Here is a 23,147-nt window from a genome sequence, read left to right as displayed (position 1 = left end):
TTACTATATTTCAAACCTTACGAATGCAAATTCTAAAGATGTGGAGAAAATTTATATGGGTTTGTGTTATTTATTGCTTAAATGATTTTTATGAAATATGTTTGTTTGCGCGTGTTTTCATAACTCACACATGAAGTTGGCAGCAATTAGAAGCCACTTTAATGTGGCATAATGCAACGTTGATGTAATGATGCAACAGAGCCTTAGAGGAAACTGCATGTTGGGCTATGCAGTGCAATAATAAAATTTTTTAAAATGTATTTAAATATAATGTAAACCAAATTTTTTGTATTACAGTAATCACCTAGTTCTGAACTCCTCCTTTTGAAATGTTCTCTGGTTCGATTTTGTTAAAGTACGACTTAAGAAAACAGTCTAGTGAGGTCAAATCTCACGGTGACCAGTTCAAATCAACGACCTGGAAATCACCGATGGACTGGCCAACGTCGCACATTGGGTTGAATCGCATCCAAAGTGACGCTTAACTCAGGCAATAATGTTAGATTTTTTCTATATATTTTTTTTAAAGATTATGCCTTATTAAGTAAAAAAAAATAGAAAAACTTTTAAATAAAAAATTTTATAAAAAAAAATTTCACAAAAGAAAAAATTTTCAAGTCCATTGAAAAAAAAATTAAAACTGATGTCTTCCGATCGGGACGAAATTTGCACCAAAGATAGTCCTATCGGATAGTAATTTAGACACAATTTTTCAACAAGATCGGTCATCAACACTTTGACTAAACAGGTGTTTTTTCTCATCCCGAGTTACCTCACTTTGAGGCATTGGGGCTTCGGCGCATATTAGTGATATAACTCCAAATTTAAAACTTAAACTTAGCTACACCTCCTCTATAGCCATGGGTAATTTTATTAAAATTGGACAATACGTTTAGAATTTACAGATTTATTTCCATTTTTTTCATTTATTTCCAATTTTTCATTTCCGCTCGAGTCTTTTAATAAAATTTTAATTTAAAGAGAGGCGCGCAAAAATGCGCAACATTTTTTTTATTAAAATAAAAGCCTATATGTTGTAGTTTTTTTATTATATAGTTTAAAAACAAACAACTACAAACATATTTAGTTATTATCCATCAAAAATTAAAAATACTCTAAATTTGTGTTTAATTTCCATTTTTATTATTTTATCTAAAAATACGAACAATTTTTCCAATTTGACAGAATACTGCAGAAAAAGTATGCAACCCAGAATAACGATTTTAGCTATTAGTGATGTAGAATTTTGTTTACTTTTACCCGGTACCAAATTTAATAAATAAATATTAATTCTAAAAAATCAATTAAGCGCCACTTTGACCATGATTCAACCCAACGTGCGTCGTTCTGAAAGAAATATGGATGACGGTGATGTCGGCAGCCCGAAATCCGCTCGTTGATCTCATCTGGATTGGCATTGTCCCAAATTCGATAATTTTGTTTGCAAAGTGGGTGAAGCTCGGGGAATATTTTCCGAACAGAGCATTAATTTTAATAAAACAATTTTTTCATTTGCCTGTTTTGTTGAACGCTTTATTTTATCCATTCATGGTGTTTTGGCATAACCAAATGAAATAAATGAAAGCCAATTCGAGTTGATAGCTACAACAATATGTCCGCTATCAACTGCCAAAGTGCGGTAGTTCCTATCGTAAGATGATAGAACATGACCTTAGCCTCATTACAGTATTTGCGGCCAAGATATCTGATAGAAGCCTGATCTGAATAGTGAACAGTGCCTTAGATGGAATAGTCCTAAGAGCACCTGTTATCATATTTCATACCATTCTCATACTATTTTCGAACCAAACGCTTTTTCTTTTCCAACGCTAAAGCTACGTTTCCGCATACACCGTAATAGGCACCGAAAACGAAATTCCATACACTCGTTCATTTCAGAACTTTTTTCGGTGCAAATTTATGAAATTTTGTTTTCGGTGGCGATTACGGTGTATGCGGAAACTTAGCTTAACAAGCAGACAACGAATGTGTTCCATTCGGTCCGGTTTGATGTAAGCTGTAGTTGTTGATGATGCAAAGTCTGCCTACTCTTGGTATTATTCCGTGTGGGCTCCAGTCGCTAGCTATTTTGGCTATATCAGTTGGGGTCCTGAGCAGCGTGTGACCAATCCAATTCCATTTGCAGTTTAAAATTTCAATATGTATTGGGGGCTGATTTGCTTGTTTCCAAAGTTCCGAATTTCGCATGGTGTTGGGCCAGATTAATTCTTCGAAGACATCAATTAACAAACACCTAAAGTGAATTTACGTCGTATTCTGTTGTATTCTACATCTTGCATGCATACAGAAATACTTCAAAGGCCTTACACAAATGTCGTGTTCTCCACAATAATGCGCTGAACAGAAGCTTTGATGATATAGCTCGTGCACGGCAAGGCCTTTTGGCTAAATTTGAATGCGGCGAGGAAACATTATCCATACGGTCACGCCAGTATAATAGGAAGCATTCAGAATCTTCCGGATAATATCGATTACTGCATTTCTAGGCCCTTCCTGGGAAGAACTTCGGTTTCTCAATTCCGTACAATACGGAAGTAACGGACGGTCCTTTACATGACACAACAAGTCTCTCAGTCTATACGGACGGTTCTAGGAAGGGAGATCGAGTTGGTGTAGGTGTAAGTGTCTACATTCAGGATTTTGAAAATAGATTATCTTTTAGAATCTCAAATGAATGTTGCATTATTCAGGCAGAAATATCGGCCATTAAAAGGGCGTCTAACTGGTTCAGTTATAACAGATATCTGACAGTCAGGACGAAATAAAATCTCTAACATCTAATTTAGTCTAGAAATGCCGGGCATCCTTAAAAAGGATGGAGAGACATTCAACAGTCGTGCTCACTGGGCAACTGTGTTACTGATGATTTGGCGAAAAAAGGCGCCATGCTTCCTGATGGAGACATATAATTCCTATGCGGGGTTCCGTTATCCAAATGCAAGCTTCAAATTAGTAACTTTTACTATGAGCTCGCTCAGTCAAGATGGGGTTATGAACCCACATACACTATAACCAGGACGATATGGCCCCGTCTAGAACCACGGCGGACAATATATCTCCTTGGCTTGACACGCTCACAATTTAGTGATGTAGTGGAGGTTATTACCGGTCACTGCACTTTTGTCAAGCATGAGAGAAGACTTAGCTACAACGGCTTCTGTAGAAGTTGCCAAATTAAGAGGAGGATGAAACCATTTTTCATCTTATTTGTTATTGTCCGGCATTAGGAGGTTTCTTAGACATCGTTGCTTAATTAAACTTTTTGAGCTCACGGACATGAACCTAGAGTGCATTAATGCCTTTATCAGTAATAACAATTGGCTAATCAGGCCAGACATGGGAATTTCCACGGAGAGACCTAATAACCGCTAATTGACTGGTGCGTAATAATTCATTTCGGAACTTCTTCCTCCTCACTTTTTAATCTCCTGTCTTCCTGGAGACCTAACCTAATGGCAAGGTTTAGTTCTGTCTCCCTTGATGTTTAATACCGTCTTGGATGTTGTTGTTTATATGGCTACACAATCTAATAGATGCATCAGCTGGATTCTGGTAGTCTGGAATATGCAGAGGATATCTGCCTTCTCTCGCATAGCTATACACATATAACTTCCAAAATAAAGTGCTTCTAAAAACAGGCTACAAAAGCTGGTTCAAAACTGAACAAAGCCAAGAGTAAAGTCATGCGCTGCAATATCGTAAATAAAAATTAAGATAGAAATGCTGATCTAGAAAAAGTCTCATTATTTATCTACGTAGGCATCATTACGAATATAGATGGTTCAATCAGGGATCTAGCGTACCGAGTCCACTAAGCAAACCAAGCCAACCCTTCGATCAGTTTGGCAGTCTTTTGCCATATAGGAATTTAGCACATTAATTCTAAAACCAATCAAATTAATGATTACTTTGCGTCGTAATACGATTAATTTCATTGGATCATAAATACGATTACGTTGGATCATAATATGCTTATTTTGGGTTTGGGTTATATTATGATAATCATAATATCCTTACTTCCAAACATATCGAGCTCTTAGCACCAAATTATCGTAAGCAACATTTTCTAAATTTTTTTTATTTTAATTTAGCGTTCTCAGAATATCAAAATTGTTAATAACTTCGAAATTATAGGGGGTAAGATTTTATCGTAAGTCAATGTTTACATATTACAGTAAACGAATTTTATCGTAAGCGACACACAGTGGTATAGAAAAAAAGAGTGTAAGATTGGTTTGAATGAAATTTCACATATGCAAAGAAGTGTTGTAGAGTTTAAGTTTTGAACGTGGACCTCATGGTCCCACAAAGGGTCCTCAAAGTAGGACACCTCGGGTATGTTACATTTCTAAAACGATCCTATTGCTTCGTTTGTGTTCCGATTTCAAAAACATCATCGTAGCTATCAATTATCTTTTATAGGTTAGGAGATATTCGCATTTGAAAATTAAATTTTCAACATTATTACCCACCCTACTTCAGTTTTTTGATAACAGCGTATTCAAATATTTCTCGATTTTCTTCAGTTTTCCTTTATTGGACTAACAACATAAGTATGTGTCAAATATAAAAAGAATTGCTTAAAAATAATGACTACGTTCAAAGTTATATGAATTTGAACTTAAAAAAAAATTACAAAGGCAATTTTTCGCTAATTTTTTTGGAAAAAATTACTTTTTTTCGTATTAAGTTATCTCAAAAAATTTCTAAGAGGATGTATAATAATTTATACTTTCTGAAAGCTAAGTAATCATGAAATATTTGCAATGAAAAAAATTTAAAAATTGTTGTTACCGAGGGGACCAGGTCCATTAAAAAAAAAACCTATTTTTTATGTAAAATTAATATTTAGGGCAAAAATTCTCAAATTGCATATTCGATATCAAAATATAGTAACCGACTTTAGTTGGCCCAATATGTTTCTAATTATTTTGTAAAGGGTTCCGATAATCCCAACCCTGGTATGGATATTATAGCCAAAAAACTAAAAATTCCCATTTTTGGAATTTTTCAACACTTTTTTTGAGAATTGCGGGATTGCTGATAATAAATTTCAAAATCCGTTTTTATTTTTCCATTTTAAATAGAAAAATTTACATAACTGTGAAATTTCATTAAAAACTATTCATAAATAAAAATTTTATGTAAATTCGAAAAATTTGTATCTATGCAAAAATTCAATAAAAAACTTTTTTGTCATATTTTTCAATAAAGTATTCCTTGAATTTCTAATTGTCAAAAGTTATAAATATTTTTGAAAAACAATGAAATAGCATGAACGAAATTATATAATATCGCATCATAATGTTTTTAATTCTAATAATCAAATAAATACCTCCTCCTGTAAAATTTGTGTTTTCTTGCTTACTATAATTTTAATTTTTAATAAGGGCTAGATATTATGATCATGTATGAAATGTTATGATCATACTGGATTATAGTATGATGTTATATGATGTAAATTCTGACCATATTTTTTCATAATACACTGGTGCATATTTCTATAAACGCACACTACTTTTTTTAAAAAAGATTGTAAAAATTAAACATGAACATTAGGCATATAACTACTTTTGGCGAAATTTTTGGTATACCACCACGTGATGGCCAATGTTATATAAGTAATGGAAATCAATTTATTAGGTCATTTGGAAGCAAAAACATCACGCACCAACGCCAATTTCTAAAATAAACAAATTTTTTTTTCTCTGAAAATTATATGTATAAATTAAACTTTTTTTTTTGCAAGTGTGAGGTATACTAAAATTATCTTTTTAACTATGTCCGCAGTTATTATTAATTACACTAGTTTACAAGGTTTTTGCTCATGAATTGAAACATATGGGGATTTGTGTATTTAGGTCTTCTAACTTCGGAAAAAATATTAAAAAAAAATCATGGACGTCAAACTTTTGAGATATTTATTAAAAACAAAACATATAAAAATGTACATTAAATTAGTACAAAAAAATTAAAAGTGAAGTGTTTTAGTTATCTTTTTATAATTATTTTCATTTGTCTACCTCACAGTAGTCTCCTAGCATATTCTGATCCCAAAAACCTTGATAATTCCTCTCGAAAAACTTCAAATCTTGATGGAAACGCTCTCTATGTTCGTCACTCATGTGTCCGAGGATTTCCGGCAAAAAATCCACATGAGAATGTAAAAAGTGAATTTTGAGGGACATATTTACACCCATCAGTTCAAAATTATGTAATAAATTCGCAACAATATCTCCGTAATTTTAACTTTTCTTATTCCCCAAACTTGAACAACAAGTTCAAAAGAATTCCAAGCTGCTTTTTCAACATCGGTTAATAGACACTCAAATTTGGTATCACCCAAAATTTTTCTTATTTGAGGACCCACAAATATCCCTTGTTTTAATTTAGCCTCAGAAAGACTCGGGAACACGCTGCATAAATATTGAAATGCTGGTTTTGTCTTATCTAAAGCTTTCACAAAAGTTTTCATTAAAACTAATTTAATGTGGAGTGGCGGCAAAACTATTTTTTGTGGGTCAACCAAACTGACATTTTTAACGTTCATTTTACCTGGAATATATTCACTACTATTTGTGCAAATCGATTGCGGGACCCACTTTTTATCCTGATTTGATACGGGGAATCCAACATAATGTAAATAAGCATTTTGCAGTGTTTGTGTTGTAGGAAAAACTTGATTTAACTGAATAAGTTTACCGCAAATAAAACAAAAATGGTCTGGGTTTATTTTACACTTTCTAGAAGCTATTTTAAAATAGTTTTTACTTTAGAGTTTTGTATTTAATAGCGATTTAGTAACGTTTATCTACACAAAAAAGATGTACTGTTAAACAGTATTTACTTTTTTTCTGTTATTTTTTTTGGAATTTGTCAAAAAAAAATACAACTCTGAAAGTATCTAGTAGCTTCGCCAGAGTGTTGAGTACCTAAAAGCGATGTAAATACCTAATTACCACAATTCGGTACACTACAGTATGCATTAGTAGTACTCAGGGCAGGTGAAAAATAAAAACCCATATATCTCTAAATTTTGACGTATAGGTTTGAAACAAAAAATGGTCAATTAGCTAGCGTCCCTAGCTCTTCTCAAAAATATAAGTTTCATGCCATGAGCAAACAAAAATGTTTGATTTGTAAACTAGTGTTATAAAAATAACTTAACGAAGAAATAAAATGTATTTTATTTTAAAATAGTTGAAAATATTTAATGAAAACTTTATTGCGTTTGGTGCGTGAACTTTTTTAATAACCGCGAAAAAATAATAACATGGTTTTTCATATTTTTTAATGCTCTATTCGACTATACTATGTAAATTTTCATATTTGCAAAAAATGTCAATAGTTATATCCCTAATGAACATATTTAGGGGGCTACAAATTTGTTTACCCTAGGTCTCCACGTAGCAATATTTATTGCTGCAATTGTCAAATTTGATTGCATCAATGAAATTTGCGAGTGTAGACCGCAAATTGCCATATGTAGCAATCCATTGCGCAATGATTGCTCTACTGATTGCCTGAGCAATTATTGCTAAGCAATAAGCTGTCAGTTCAGTTGTCATTAATGTAAAATTTCTTCTTTCTATGATTCGCTGCGACTAATTTATATATATTTAATTTATTTAAGTACCAAAAGTAAAAAAACAAAGAAATTAGTGAAAAAATCATGCAATACAAAATATAAGCAAAATACACCAAAGTTTTTCATAGAAATTCTCGCGTTGAAAATTTTGTATTTGTGACGAACGTTTTTTCCACCTAAAGCAATCAGCTATCACTATGCTGTTGTTCTGCCGACGTTATTGCTTGAGCTTAGCAATAAATATTGCTACGTGGAGACATGGGGTTATTAAATTAGTTAAGACTTCACTTAAAATATTGTTTACAAAAAAAAATCATTTGTACTTTATTTATTTTTTTTCCTTAATTTTCGAGATTAACAGCCATTTTTAAGGGTATTTTCCTATAAACGCACTTTAATTTATGGGCCACTGTAGCATTATTAATAATGTGTGGATGATCCTTTGTTATGGATTGTTTCAAAAATACGGCCTGGCATTGATTCAACTAATTTTTAAGCAGATTGTAATCAATTTCCTCCCAGACTTGTTTAATTCATAGTTTCAGCTCTGTCACAGTCATTATGTTTTCATTCTGGGCATTATCTGCATAAACTTTAGGGGCCATGTATCCCCACAAGTTCTCCATTGGGTTTAAGTTCGGATTATAAGCCGGCCAGTCCAACAGAGGAATGCTATGTTCATTAAACCAAGATTTCGATTGCTTAGAAACATGGATTGCAGCATTATCTTGTTGAAATATGCAATCTTCATACATTTGTTCATTCATAAATGAGAGGAGAGCATCCTCCAACAGTTCGTTATAAATCGCACTATTCATTTTTGTCGGAACAAAACACATTTTCGACTTGCCAACTGCAGAAAACGCTGCCCAAACCTAACACTGCCACCACAGAAATTACGTTTTGACATCCGAACATCGTTTGATCTCAAATCGTGGCAATATCATGAGTATGAGTCAGCACCGTCTAAATTAAATATTTTTTCGTCAGAGAAAATTACTTTTTTCCACTCATCTGTCCATTTCATATATTTTCTTGCGAATTTTAGACGATTTTCTTTATGGTACTTTTTTAGCATTGGTTTACATTTCGACTTTTTCCATTTTATGTTTTCATCGTTTCGTAAAATGTGTGCCACGTGCTTGGAAGTCACTGGAAGATTCAATTTATTCTTTATTTGTGTGGAATTCAATTTGTTGAAGGTTGCTTCTTGTTTTATTAGGTTAAGTTTTCTTCTTGTGAGTTTTGTATTTCCCTTTGTAGGTTTGCGAACTCCATAATTTTGACCTTTCTTCAAGAAATTTCGCACCACACTTTCCGAACGATCGATTTTACGTCCAATTTCTCTATTGGAACATCCTTGGTCGTGAAAAAATTTAATTTGAATCTTTTCTTGATCGGACAAAAAAGTTCCATTGGGCATCTTTAAAAGTGATGAAATTTATTGATTCAAATAGAAAAAGTTGCAATAAATTGAGATGTTACTATTAGAAACGTACCTTTGGTTGAAAACAAAAACTAAAATTGATAATATTTTATTTTTGGTAACTTTTTTAAAAACAAATTTCACGTCTGCGTTTATACGAATCTTCCACTTAAAATAGCACCAAGAACATTTGATCGCATAATTAAGACAAACAACAAGAATAAAAAAAATTGTTTACTTTCAAAAACTACAGTTAAGTTGTCTCTTATTAAAAAAGTAAAATTTTGCTTTTGGATGAGAACTACAAAGATATAACAAAAATACAGAAACAAATTAAGTGCGTATATAGTAATATGCACCAGTGTATGTTGCTCTTAGGTTATGTTTACCACAACCATGTTTTTTTCTCTGCGCGCAGGTCACCTTTTTTGGGACCTATGCGACCTTTTTGTAACCTTTATGTCAACAGCAGAACTGCTTTACGCATGTCAACAGCAACATACCTGGGTATGTTCATACGTTTTGTATGGTGAATGGCTGCCGTTAGCATAAACATGCTAATATCTAACTCTTTTGTTGGAATTTCTGTATTATTTTTTTTTTATTTTGTTAGAAATAGACAAAAGGTTCAAACATTTTATGATAACCAGTTTTACTCTCACATTTAGTCATTGTTTTTTGAAAAAATAATTTTTTTATTTATTATTAGTTTTTAATGTAACTTTACAGTGATTTAGACTTTTCTATTAGATATAGTAAAATAAAAACAAATTTTGAAATTTATAATCAGGAATCCCGTAATTCCCAAAAAAGTTTTGAAAAATCCCAAAAATGGGATTTTTTAGTTTTTTTGTTATAATATATCCAACATAATTAAGAACATATTTGGCCATCTTAAATAGGTTACTTTATTTTGATATCGGCTACGAGATTTGAGAATTTTTGCCCTAAAGTTGAATTTTACATCAAAAAACAAGTAAGAGTACTATATTCGGCCGTGCCGAATCTTAAATACCCTCCACCTAAATATGATGGCATAACAACTGAAATAATATAACAATTGTTAGAAAGACTAGTTTACGCAGAAGATATTTTTCAAAATATTTGGTTGTGGGACTTATGCGGGAGCTATGACCTATTATGATTCGATTGTCATAAAATATTTTTACGTGATTTTTATGTATTTATATGAGAGCTGGACCAATATTCACAAAATTCAGTATTATGATTTTTGAATACAAATTACTGATCTGTGTACTATTTTGGTGATGCTATGACCTATTATGGTCCTAAGTATTTAAGGGTTATTTTTGTAGAATTTCATATAAACAACGCTATTAACCAGAGTGGACCTTATGTGGGAGCTATGCCGAATTATGCACCAATATTTAAAAAATCTTGTAGTAGTATAGATTTGTATGGATATTTGTGCAGGGTAATGTGTTTTCCTGAAGAAGTTCTTATATGGAGGTTATGACCAATTATGGGCCTATCATCATAAAATTTGGTACATCGATTTTTGTGTATATTGAATAAATTTGTTTTGAATTTCAACCTGATAACTATATTTGTAAGAAATTTATGAGGATATTAGTGATTTTCAGGAGTGGACCTTATATGGGAGCTATGGTTAAATATGGACCGATATTCACAAAATCCAGAAGTATGATTACTGGATTCAAATTACTGGATCTGTGCGTAATTTCATTTTGATATCGATATGTTTTTAATACTTTTTAAGGTTAATATCTTTTTTCGGAAATGTGCCTTATAGGGGAGCTATGACCAATTATCGGCCAATCTGCATAAAATTTGGAACAGTGATATCTATATATATGAGTATAATTTGTGTGGAATTTTAGCATGATAAATGTATTTATAAGAGATTTATGAGTACTTAACTGATTTTTGGAAGTGGACCTTATATGGGAGCTATGGTCAAATATGGACCGATATTCACAAAATCCAGTAGTATGATTTCTAAATATAAACTATGGATGTGTGTGAAATTTTGTTTTGATATTGATATTTTTTAGATATTTATGTAGGTTATTGTGTTTTTCGAAAGTGGTCCTTATATGGGAGCTATAACCAATTATCGGCCAATCTGCATAAAATTAGGTACAGCTATTTTGGTATATATGGGGATTATTCATGTCGAATTTCAACTTGATAGCGATATTTATAAGACATTTATGCTTATTTAAGAGATTTTCGGAAGTGTACTTTATATGGGGGCTATGGTCAAAAAAGGGCCGATCCACGAAAAATTTTTTAATATAATTTCTTTTACCACGAAACTTATTTTTGCTGAATTTTATGTGGATATTCCTATTCTGTAGGCATTTATAGACCATAGAACCATATTTCGGGAAGAAATTTGTATGGGGGCTAGGAGAAATCATGGACCGATTCTTATAATTTTCACCATAGTTACTCCTATTATCATGAAAGTAACGAGTGCAAAATTTTATGATATTAGCTGCAATATATTTACAAAAAATGTCCAAAAATATGTGAATATTATCAATTTTTTTTGAGGTTGTCCCACATTTTCATTCATAACTTTGGTTCCACTGCACCGACTTCGCTGATTTTCAATACCAGACTGCTTAGGACAATAATAAACATTTTTCTTGCAACTCTATTAAGTTTTTTTGCGTATTTTGGACGTGAGCGTGTTTTACACAGACGGACAGACAGACGGATATGGCTCAATCGACTTAGAATTTCATAAGGATCAATAATATATATACTTTGTTGGGTCTCAGATGAATATTTCTCAATGTTACACACGGAATGATAAACTTATATATACCCTCATTCACCACTTATGGTGGTGGAGGGTATAATTATCATTATATTTGCATGCGTTTTACTATGGATACCCAGGTATGTATGCTGTTGACGTAAGGGTGCAAAATCTTTAATACCTCACACTTAGTTTTATTTAATTTTAATATTGATTCGCCTCTATTGGCAAACGCTTTTGTATGGATTTAAATACAACTCTTTTTTATTTAAAATTACATTAATTTATTTGCAAATACTTTTCTTTTGAGTCCAAAAATTTAAACATAACTTTGATAACCCTCTTCTGGTGCCTTATTTATAAACTCTATAATGAGCTTAATACAGTTCCCTTATATTTTCCTTTTAAACTATTTACAATACATTCATTTCTTTCCTTTAGTTTTTTTTTTCAAAAACTAATCCAATCAACAAGCCCAACAAAGTTTTCTTATATTATTAAAGCCTTAAGTCAAGTAAATGTCTAATAATGTCTAGATTTACAAGCTTAAACTATAAACAGCAAAAAATATACACATATGTATGTAGCAAGACAGGAAAAAAATTTCTAAATTACATCCACTTTATAGGATGATAAGAAAACTTTTTTTTAGGAAAATATTTACTTAACGTATTTTTCTATTATATGGATGATGTGGTTACTTTAGTTATTTATGTTTTTTTTTTCTTGAATTCTCTAGCAAACTGATGCATAAAGTTTTGTTTATTTGATACATACAACACTTTCGTCTCCTCTGCTATACCGTTCACTAGCCCTGAAAGTTGGGAAAGTACAAGAAAAAAGGGACATTGTAGCCAAATGTTGGGGCAGCAAACATATAACGAAAATATATTTTGTTAAATTCAAAAACCAATATGTTTTTCATATGTCTAAATAAACAAACGTTACTTTGGGCTCTTGTGGCAACAATTCTTTATTTCTTTTTTTATCCTTTTTTTCGAGAACATGTGTGTCTATGCCTGGGCAGAATTTGTACAGTTATTTGCAAATTCCCCTTTTTTTCCAGCATAAAACCATTGTATTTTATACGAATATGTATATTTTATATTGTGGCTCAGTTTTATTCGAAAAAAAATAAATAACAGAAGTTTTAAGTAACAAAACAGAAGAGAGTTTGTTGACATAAATTTTACCAACAATTTGAGGCCTCACAAACACTTTTTTTTCTCACACACTTTTGTGCATGATATATCATGCTTGTGTGTGTTTGCGTTTTTCGAGTTTGAATTTTAAAATAAATTCTGTTTTGGACAATATCTATGGTTTTATATTTTTCGTTTTTTTTTTTTGTGGTATTTTTGGTCAAATTTTATATGAGAAATGTTTGTCCACAAAAAAAGGCTGGACAAAAATATAAAAAAAATTTTATTTAAACACATGCCAAAAATATTCAAGAAATTGATGAAATTTGTAACATTTTATTTACAAGTGTTGGTAAATATGGAAAAATATGTGAAAAAGAAAATTTAAATTCAAAGAAATTTTAAAGTTAATTTTTATTTAAGTGGACTTTATTTTAAATTCTTTCCTACACATATGTATATCCAAACAAAGGTTCGAAAGAATTAATTTTTCGTTCTATTTTCGAAATCAAAATAAATGTACATATACAGTGTGAGACAAAAATGTGTAAATGATGGTCATATATTTACACTTTGTGACACCATTTTTAAAGTGCAATGTTTATAAAGAAACGTTTTGTGTTTTTTTAAACAATATTTTTTAAGGATATTTTAGGACTAAATAAATAAAATATTTCCTTAATTATACTCCAGTAATCTAAAAAAAATAACTGCAACCCATTTACACTCTTTTGGCGCAGATTACTAAAGTAACTTTTTTAGTACTTCGAATAACCTGCTTTCGCGTCAATGACAGCCTGAATTCTGGAGGGCATACTCTCCACCTTATATGGGAGCTATGGTTAAATATGGACCGATATTCACAAAATCCAGAAGTATGATTACTGGATTCAAATTACTGGATCTGTGCGTAATTTCATTTTGATATCGATATGTTTTTAATACTTTTTAAGGTTAATATCTTTTTTCGGAAATGTGCCTTATAGGGGAGCTATGACCAATTATCGGCCAATCTGCATAAAATTTGGAACAGTGATATCTATATATATGAGTATAATTTGTGTGGAATTTTAGCATGATAAATGTATTTATAAGAGATTTATGAGTACTTAACTGATTTTTGGAAGTGGACCTTATATGGGAGCTATGGTCAAATATGGACCGATATTCACAAAATCCAGTAGTATGATTTCTAAATATAAACTATGGATGTGTGTGAAATTTTGTTTTGATATTGATATTTTTTAGATATTTATGTAGGTTATTGTGTTTTTCGAAAGTGGTCCTTATATGGGAGCTATAACCAATTATCGGCCAATCTGCATAAAATTAGGTACAGCTATTTTGGTATATATGGGGATTATTCATGTCGAATTTCAACTTGATAGCGATATTTATAAGACATTTATGCTTATTTAAGAGATTTTCGGAAGTGTACTTTATATGGGGGCTATGGTCAAAAAAGGGCCGATCCACGAAAAATTTTTTAATATAATTTCTTTTACCACGAAACTTATTTTTGCTGAATTTTATGTGGATATTCCTATTCTGTAGGCATTTATAGACCATAGAACCATATTTCGGGAAGAAATTTGTATGGGGGCTAGGAGAAATCATGGACCGATTCTTATAATTTTCACCATAGTTACTCCTATTATCATGAAAGTAACGAGTGCAAAATTTTATGATATTAGCTGCAATATATTTACAAAAAATGTCCAAAAATATGTGAATATTATCAATTTTTTTTGAGGTTGTCCCACATTTTCATTCATAACTTTGGTTCCACTGCACCGACTTCGCTGATTTTCAATACCAGACTGCTTAGGACAATAATAAACATTTTTCTTGCAACTCTATTAAGTTTTTTTGCGTATTTTGGACGTGAGCGTGTTTTACACAGACGGACAGACAGACGGATATGGCTCAATCGACTTAGAATTTCATAAGGATCAATAATATATATACTTTGTTGGGTCTCAGATGAATATTTCTCAATGTTACACACGGAATGATAAACTTATATATACCCTCATTCACCACTTATGGTGGTGGAGGGTATAATTATCATTATATTTGCATGCGTTTTACTATGGATACCCAGGTATGTATGCTGTTGACGTAAGGGTGCAAAATCTTTAATACCTCACACTTAGTTTTATTTAATTTTAATATTGATTCGCCTCTATTGGCAAACGCTTTTGTATGGATTTAAATACAACTCTTTTTTATTTAAAATTACATTAATTTATTTGCAAATACTTTTCTTTTGAGTCCAAAAATTTAAACATAACTTTGATAACCCTCTTCTGGTGCCTTATTTATAAACTCTATAATGAGCTTAATACAGTTCCCTTATATTTTCCTTTTAAACTATTTACAATACATTCATTTCTTTCCTTTAGTTTTTTTTTTCAAAAACTAATCCAATCAACAAGCCCAACAAAGTTTTCTTATATTATTAAAGCCTTAAGTCAAGTAAATGTCTAATAATGTCTAGATTTACAAGCTTAAACTATAAACAGCAAAAAATATACACATATGTATGTAGCAAGACAGGAAAAAAATTTCTAAATTACATCCACTTTATAGGATGATAAGAAAACTTTTTTTTAGGAAAATATTTACTTAACGTATTTTTCTATTATATGGATGATGTGGTTACTTTAGTTATTTATGTTTTTTTTTTCTTGAATTCTCTAGCAAACTGATGCATAAAGTTTTGTTTATTTGATACATACAACACTTTCGTCTCCTCTGCTATACCGTTCACTAGCCCTGAAAGTTGGGAAAGTACAAGAAAAAAGGGACATTGTAGCCAAATGTTGGGGCAGCAAACATATAACGAAAATATATTTTGTTAAATTCAAAAACCAATATGTTTTTCATATGTCTAAATAAACAAACGTTACTTTGGGCTCTTGTGGCAACAATTCTTTATTTCTTTTTTTATCCTTTTTTTCGAGAACATGTGTGTCTATGCCTGGGCAGAATTTGTACAGTTATTTGCAAATTCCCCTTTTTTTCCAGCATAAAACCATTGTATTTTATACGAATATGTATATTTTATATTGTGGCTCAGTTTTATTCGAAAAAAAATAAATAACAGAAGTTTTAAGTAACAAAACAGAAGAGAGTTTGTTGACATAAATTTTACCAACAATTTGAGGCCTCACAAACACTTTTTTTTCTCACACACTTTTGTGCATGATATATCATGCTTGTGTGTGTTTGCGTTTTTCGAGTTTGAATTTTAAAATAAATTCTGTTTTGGACAATATCTATGGTTTTATATTTTTCGTTTTTTTTTTTTGTGGTATTTTTGGTCAAATTTTATATGAGAAATGTTTGTCCACAAAAAAAGGCTGGACAAAAATATAAAAAAAATTTTATTTAAACACATGCCAAAAATATTCAAGAAATTGATGAAATTTGTAACATTTTATTTACAAGTGTTGGTAAATATGGAAAAATATGTGAAAAAGAAAATTTAAATTCAAAGAAATTTTAAAGTTAATTTTTATTTAAGTGGACTTTATTTTAAATTCTTTCCTACACATATGTATATCCAAACAAAGGTTCGAAAGAATTAATTTTTCGTTCTATTTTCGAAATCAAAATAAATGTACATATACAGTGTGAGACAAAAATGTGTAAATGATGGTCATATATTTACACTTTGTGACACCATTTTTAAAGTGCAATGTTTATAAAGAAACGTTTTGTGTTTTTTTAAACAATATTTTTTAAGGATATTTTAGGACTAAATAAATAAAATATTTCCTTAATTATACTCCAGTAATCTAAAAAAAATAACTGCAACCCATTTACACTCTTTTGGCGCAGATTACTAAAGTAACTTTTTTAGTACTTCGAATAACCTGCTTTCGCGTCAATGACAGCCTGAATTCTGGAGGGCATACTCTCCACCAGTTTGCGACACTCTTCTTGCATTATAGATCCCTAGATATCATGGGAGCGCTCCTAGAGCTGAGTTGTGTTTCTAAATGCATTTTGATAATTATAAACGCGACGTTTTAGAATTCGCACCAAATTCTCAATCGGATTTAAATTCTGAGATTGTGGGAGTCAATCTAGCAATGTAATTTTGGCGGTTTTTAAAAAATTAAGCGTCTTTTTAGACTTATGTTTGTTGTCGTTATCTTGTAGTATCACAGTGTTTTCAATTTGTCCACGCCAATCATTCAGACTATCCACATCTGTTGTCTTGATAATGTCTATATACATTTCTGCATTCATATTACTACCAATTTTATGAAGTTTTCCTACACCTTTCGCAGAAAAACAACCACAAAATGACAATATTCCACCACCATATTTCATAGTCGTCATAAAATCACGGTCTATTAATGGCGCATTTCGTTTTTGGTAGTCATATTTTGGTCCATCAGTTCCAAAATGGTTAATTTTCGATTCATCTGTACAGATAACCTTTTCCCAATCATCAAAGGTCCATTTCTTAAAAAAATTTACAAATGTTAGTCGAAGAGACTTGTGTCTTTCAGTTAAACGAGGTTTTTTAACAATCTTTATTGCATAAAAACCACATCTTTTGATTTCTCTAAGAGATGCACGTTTTGAAATCTTAATTTGGTAGCATGAAGATAGTTTTGGTTGTACCTCACGGGGACTATTTTCTTCTCCTGATGCAACTAGACGTTATACAGTGAGACCATCTTTTAACAATATAATTGAATTCCGTCCACAAATTGGTGCTGGAAAAGCCAAACCACATATATTCACTATGTTCTCAACAGATTAAAAGAAATATTGAATTTGGTGGATATTTTTCGATAGGAGATACCATTTTTCAGCTGCTCGGTAACAGAATTTGCAACTTCGGTGATAATCTTCTTCATATTCAATATTCCTTAAAGAATTGTAAATTCTTAACTAGTAACATGTTTTAACTAACTGTCATTAATGAAATTGATTAAAATTGTTCTTTTTCTAAATAATAATAACATGTTTATTTAACTTTAAAGAAAATGCGACAAAATTGTGTAATTCAGTTTTTAACTTTTTGATATCCTGGTATTTAAATGCCATTACTTCACATTAATTTTTTTGCATTGCTATACTTCACTAATCATGATCTTCATATTGTGTAAAAAATATTGTCAGATTGGTAAATGTTGAGCATAAAAATTCAAATTATAGATATTTCCAAATTTATTTACACATTTGTGTCTCGTACTGTATCTTAAACATTCCGTTAATGTATTCATTATGAATTAATTCAAGAATTTCATTCCTTTTTACTTCAAATGTATTAAATTCATTCCTTGAATCAATTTCTTATTGACGAATTAAAAGTATTGTATGAATTAAAATCCATCACCATAGAGAATTATAGATATATAGATTTTTCCGCTTTTTATTCCATAATTTCTGCAAAAATTAAGTTTATTTGAATTTTTTTTTATTAATTTTCAATACGAAATTTTACAAATGTGTTTTATTTAGTTTTTATCAAAGAATAACAAGAAGGGAAGCCTCTCAATTTTTCTACAACAACAACTTCTCTCTCTTCTCACATACAAGTAGTATGTGAATTCAACACACTTGAGAGAGAGATTTGACTTCAAAACTTTTTCTTGAAAATTGCAATAAAATTGCAATTCTAACACACTTTTTCACAGAAACATAATATTCTTTTATTTTTTTCCACACATATAAACCATTAATGTAACCGAAGCATGTATATTTTGCACAAACGAAAAATATTTTTTTTTAATTATTTTGACTTTTAATTTTTGGGTGTTGAAATTAAAACTGAAAAAAACACACTTGTTAAATTTGGTATTGAAAATTAATAAAAAGTTCAAATAGATTTAATTTTTGCAGAAATTATGGAATAAAAAGAAGAAAAATCTAATTATAATAACAAGAAGTGAAACGCTGTCAAAAAAAACCTAAGTCGTTTGTCATAAAAAACCTAACTCTATGCATGTATTGGTAACATTTTGATTATATGTATTAGTTTTCAAACCACTTTCACCACACTCCTCAAACACACAGAGTTGTAAAAAACCGACCTTAAAAATTATAACAAAACTTTATTACAATTAAATTTAAAAAATTCAAACAATTCTGAAATTATTTAATGTATATTTGACCTGGAAAGATTATATAATTAGATTTTTCTTCTTTTTATTCCATAATTTCTGCAAAAATTAAATCTATTTGAACTTTTTATTAATTTTCAATACCAAGTTTTACAAGTGTGTTTTTTTTTCAGTTTTAATTTCAACACCCAAAAATTAAAAAACAAGTAAGAAAGTATGGTCGGTCAAGCCCGACCATATAATACCCTACACCAAGTAAATGAGTAAAAATATTTTTCTTTTAAAATATCAATAATTTATATTCATGAGTGATTTTCGGAAGTGGGCCTTCTATGGGAGCTAAGACCAATTATGGACCGATCACCTTGAAATTAGGTCGTGTGATTTATGTCTATATTAAATTTAACTATGTTGAATTTTGTGTGTATACCAACATTTTTAAGCGATTTATGCACGTTAAAGTGATTTTCGGAAGCGGGTCTATATGGGAGCTATGACTAATTATGGACCGATCGTAACACAATTTGGTGACATGAATTTTGTATATATAAAACTTATTTGGAGCGAAATTTGTGTAGATACATAGATAAATTAAACATTTATGACCGATAAAGTCCAATTTCGAGGGGACTTTGTATGGGGGCTAGGTGAAATAATGGACCGATTTTAGCCAGTTTCAATAGGCTTGGTCCTTGGGCCGAAAAAGAAATATGTACCAAATTTGATCGAAATATCTTCAAAATAGCGACCTGTACTCTGCGCACAAGGTTTACATGGACAGCCAGCCAACCAGACGGACGGACGGACGGACGGACGGACGGACGGACATCGTTTAATCGACTCAGAAAGTGATTCTAAGTCGATCGGTATACTTTAAGGTGGGTGTTAGACTAATATTTTTGGGCGTTACAAACATCTGCACAAACGCATAATACCCTCCCCACTATGGTGGTGTAGGGTATAAAAATATTTTTCGTTTGTGCAAAATATACATGCTTCGGTTACTTTAATGGTTTATATGTGTGGAAAAAAATAAAAGAATATTATGTTTCTGTGAAAAAGTGTGTTAGAATTGCAATTTTATTGCAATTTTCAAGAAAAAGTTTTGAAGTCAAATCTCTCTCTCAAGTGTATTGAATTCACATACTACTTGTATGTGAGAAGAGAGAGAAGTTGTTGTTGTAGAAAAATTGAGAGGCTTCCCTTCTTGTTATTCTTTGCCACAAATTATTTTTTTTGTTTTAGACATTTCGTTTTGTTTTTTTTTAATTTTCTTTTGTTTGACGTTATAGGGAATGTATAATTGAGAACATACTTTTCAATAATTGTACCTTGCTTATTCTGCAAAGTATACCAAGTAGTCCAACTCTCAATTTTTTCAAATTACTTTCTCACATATACGGGTACCGTGTGAGCTCAGAGAAATGTAAACAAGTGAAATTTCTTGAAATTTTAACTTTTAATTTTTGATAAAATAACGTTCTATTACACATTATTACATTAACACATATAATTTTATATTTTTTAAAAACACTTTTAGCACACTTTCATTGCTTAAAAGTTTCTATTTTTCACAAATCAAGAAAAAAATATTTTTGGAAATTCTGACATGTAAGTTTTTGTTATTGTAGAATTTAAACTATAGAACAGAGTTACAATTTTTGAAAATTCATACAAATTCAAATTTAGAACATATTTATAAAACTCTGTTGCCTGTAGAAAATTTAAAAGTTACCAACACATGTGTAATTTTGTTACTCAGACATGTTTAGAGTTAGGTACTTTTTTACTAACACATGTATAGAGTTAGGTACAAAGAGTTGGACTACTTGTTATACTTTGGGCGCAACTTAGAGTAAGCTGAGAGTAACAATAATTACTCTCTTCACACGTACTTGCGATATGTGAATTCAACATACTTGTGAGAGAATTAAACACATCAAAATACTTGAAATTTTAACCATAGGGTAACATAGAGACGAGACGTAATTGCCAAAAACCTAAGTCTGTTGTCAAAAACCTAACTCTTGCAACAACAAATTGTATGCTATTCAATATATTTTGTTGTTGTAGGAGACAAATGATTTGTTGTATTATTGTTTGACAAATCGGAGTGTCTCGTCTCTATGTATAATTCTTTATGATTTTAACTTTGATTTTCCGTCTAAATACAGACCGAATCACTTTATTACTCTTCTACACAGAAGAATTTAGTTTATAGAACAGAGTTTAAATTTTTGGCATTGAAAATAGAAGAAAATTTAAATAAATTAAAATCTAAATATTTTTATAGAACTCTGTGTGTCTGGTGAAAATTAAAAAGACACCAATACAATTTCAAAACTATGTACTAACACATTCTCACGACTTAGGTTTTTCCCCTCTCAGTAACGATTCTATGGGTATATTATTCTATGTTAAAAACAAAGAATAACAAGAAGGAAAGCCTCTCAATTTTTCTACAACAACAACTTCTCTCTCTTCTCACATACAAGTAGTATGAATTCAACACACGTGAGAGCGATTTGACTTCAAAACTTTTTCTCGAAAATTGCAATAAAATTGCAATTCTAACACACTTTTTCACAGACACATAATATTCCTTTATTTTTTTCCACACATATAAACCATTAAAATAACCGAAACATGTATATTTTGCAGAAACGAAAAATATTTTTTTTAATTATTTTGACTTTTAATTTTTGGGGGTTGAAATTAAAACTGAAAAAAACACACTTGTAAAATTTGGTATTCAAAATTAATAAAAATTCAAATAAATTTAATTTTTGTAGAAATTATGGAATAAGAAGCAGAAAAATCTAATTATATAATTATATAAAAATTGTTTGAATTTTTTAAATTTAATTGTGATACAATTTTGTTATAATTTTTAAGGTCGGTTTTTGGAACTCTGTGTATTTGAGGAATGGTGAAAGAGGTTTGAAAAGAGGTTTTTTATGACAACCGACTTAGGTTTTTTTGACAGCGTTTAACTTCTTGTTAAAAATAACTTTATACTTTATACCAAATTATACTAAACATATTTTTTAATTTAAAAAAAAATAAAATTTTTTTTTTAAATTGTTTTAATTTTTTTTTTATTTTTTTTAAAAAATTTTGGTTTATATAAGGTTTGATATATAAGGTTTTTTCCTTATACATCAACCAGTTATGGGATTTTGTCGATTTTAAATAGCAACTGAGCTGGAAGAATTCCCGATATATTGATGTATGAATCAATTATTTAATCGACTTTTTGGCTTTTGTGGTTAGGCTGAATTTCTAAAAATTTAAGTTTAAGGGACACTTTTAATAAAAGGCTCAAAAAAATTATACATATTTACATATACCGGAGATAAAACAACAAAACTCATACAATATGTACTTCTTATTTATGTTATTGACAACAGACTTAGATTTTTGACAATTCTGTCTGGCCTTTATGTTATCATACTGCTTTAGGTATGAAACATCTGTTAAAAAATTTAATTGGCTAAGTCGTTTACTGTAAAACTTTCGCAATATACACGAAGAAGAGAGGAAATTCCGCAGAAATAGCAGCACCTGGGTGAAGCGCGACTCATAGATAAGCGTGATGACATCGAAATGACCCAAGGATACCCCATCAGTTTGGTAAATGAGGACAAATGGAACAATTTGCTGGATAATTTTAAGATATACAACTAAATTTCCATATTTTATGATTTATTTTTGATTTTCCAGTCTCGAACACACCACAACTGAATTGGCAGAAGCCATCAACGTAACTAAGTCTTCAAATGCCATATCACCCGACGGATTATCCACGAATGGCGAGTCTAGTACCTAAAAACGGTTTTAAACATGGCAGTAAATTTAACAGGCCGATTTCTCTCCTGTCATCTTTAGCGAAGACTCTATATACTCCTCTTCTCTCCCAACAACAGCAGCTCGTTACCAGCATGGATTCTGCAAGATTCATAGCACTATCACATTATTATCCGCTATAATCAGTGACAATAATTCTCAAGGTGTGGAGGAATCACCTATGCAGACGACTGCATAATCATGAGTCACAATGTTGATGAGCGCTGCGATATGGTAAATTTTTATCTTAACGAAATTCACAATGTGTTTACTATAGTTATCA

General features: G+C 30.6%; 1 protein-coding gene across 1 annotated transcript in view; it reads left to right on the top strand.

Moving 5' to 3' along the window:
* Positions 1 to 22,847, top strand: part of LOC135955662 (microfibril-associated glycoprotein 4-like) — an 80,698-nt gene extending 57,851 nt beyond the window's left edge. The window contains exon 6 of the mRNA XM_065506021.1: positions 22,742 to 22,847. Coding sequence (XP_065362093.1) covers positions 22,742 to 22,847 — 106 coding nt within the window. The remainder of the gene's footprint in view (positions 1 to 22,741) is intronic.
* Positions 22,848 to 23,147: the final 300 nt, after the last annotated feature.

The sequence above is a fragment of the Calliphora vicina genome, chromosome 3 (assembly GCF_958450345.1).
Source record: "Calliphora vicina chromosome 3, idCalVici1.1, whole genome shotgun sequence".
Lineage (NCBI taxonomy): Eukaryota > Metazoa > Arthropoda > Insecta > Diptera > Calliphoridae > Calliphora > Calliphora vicina.
The sequence above is the reverse complement of the archived record's forward strand: the minus strand, read 5'-3'. Positions and strand labels throughout refer to the sequence as shown.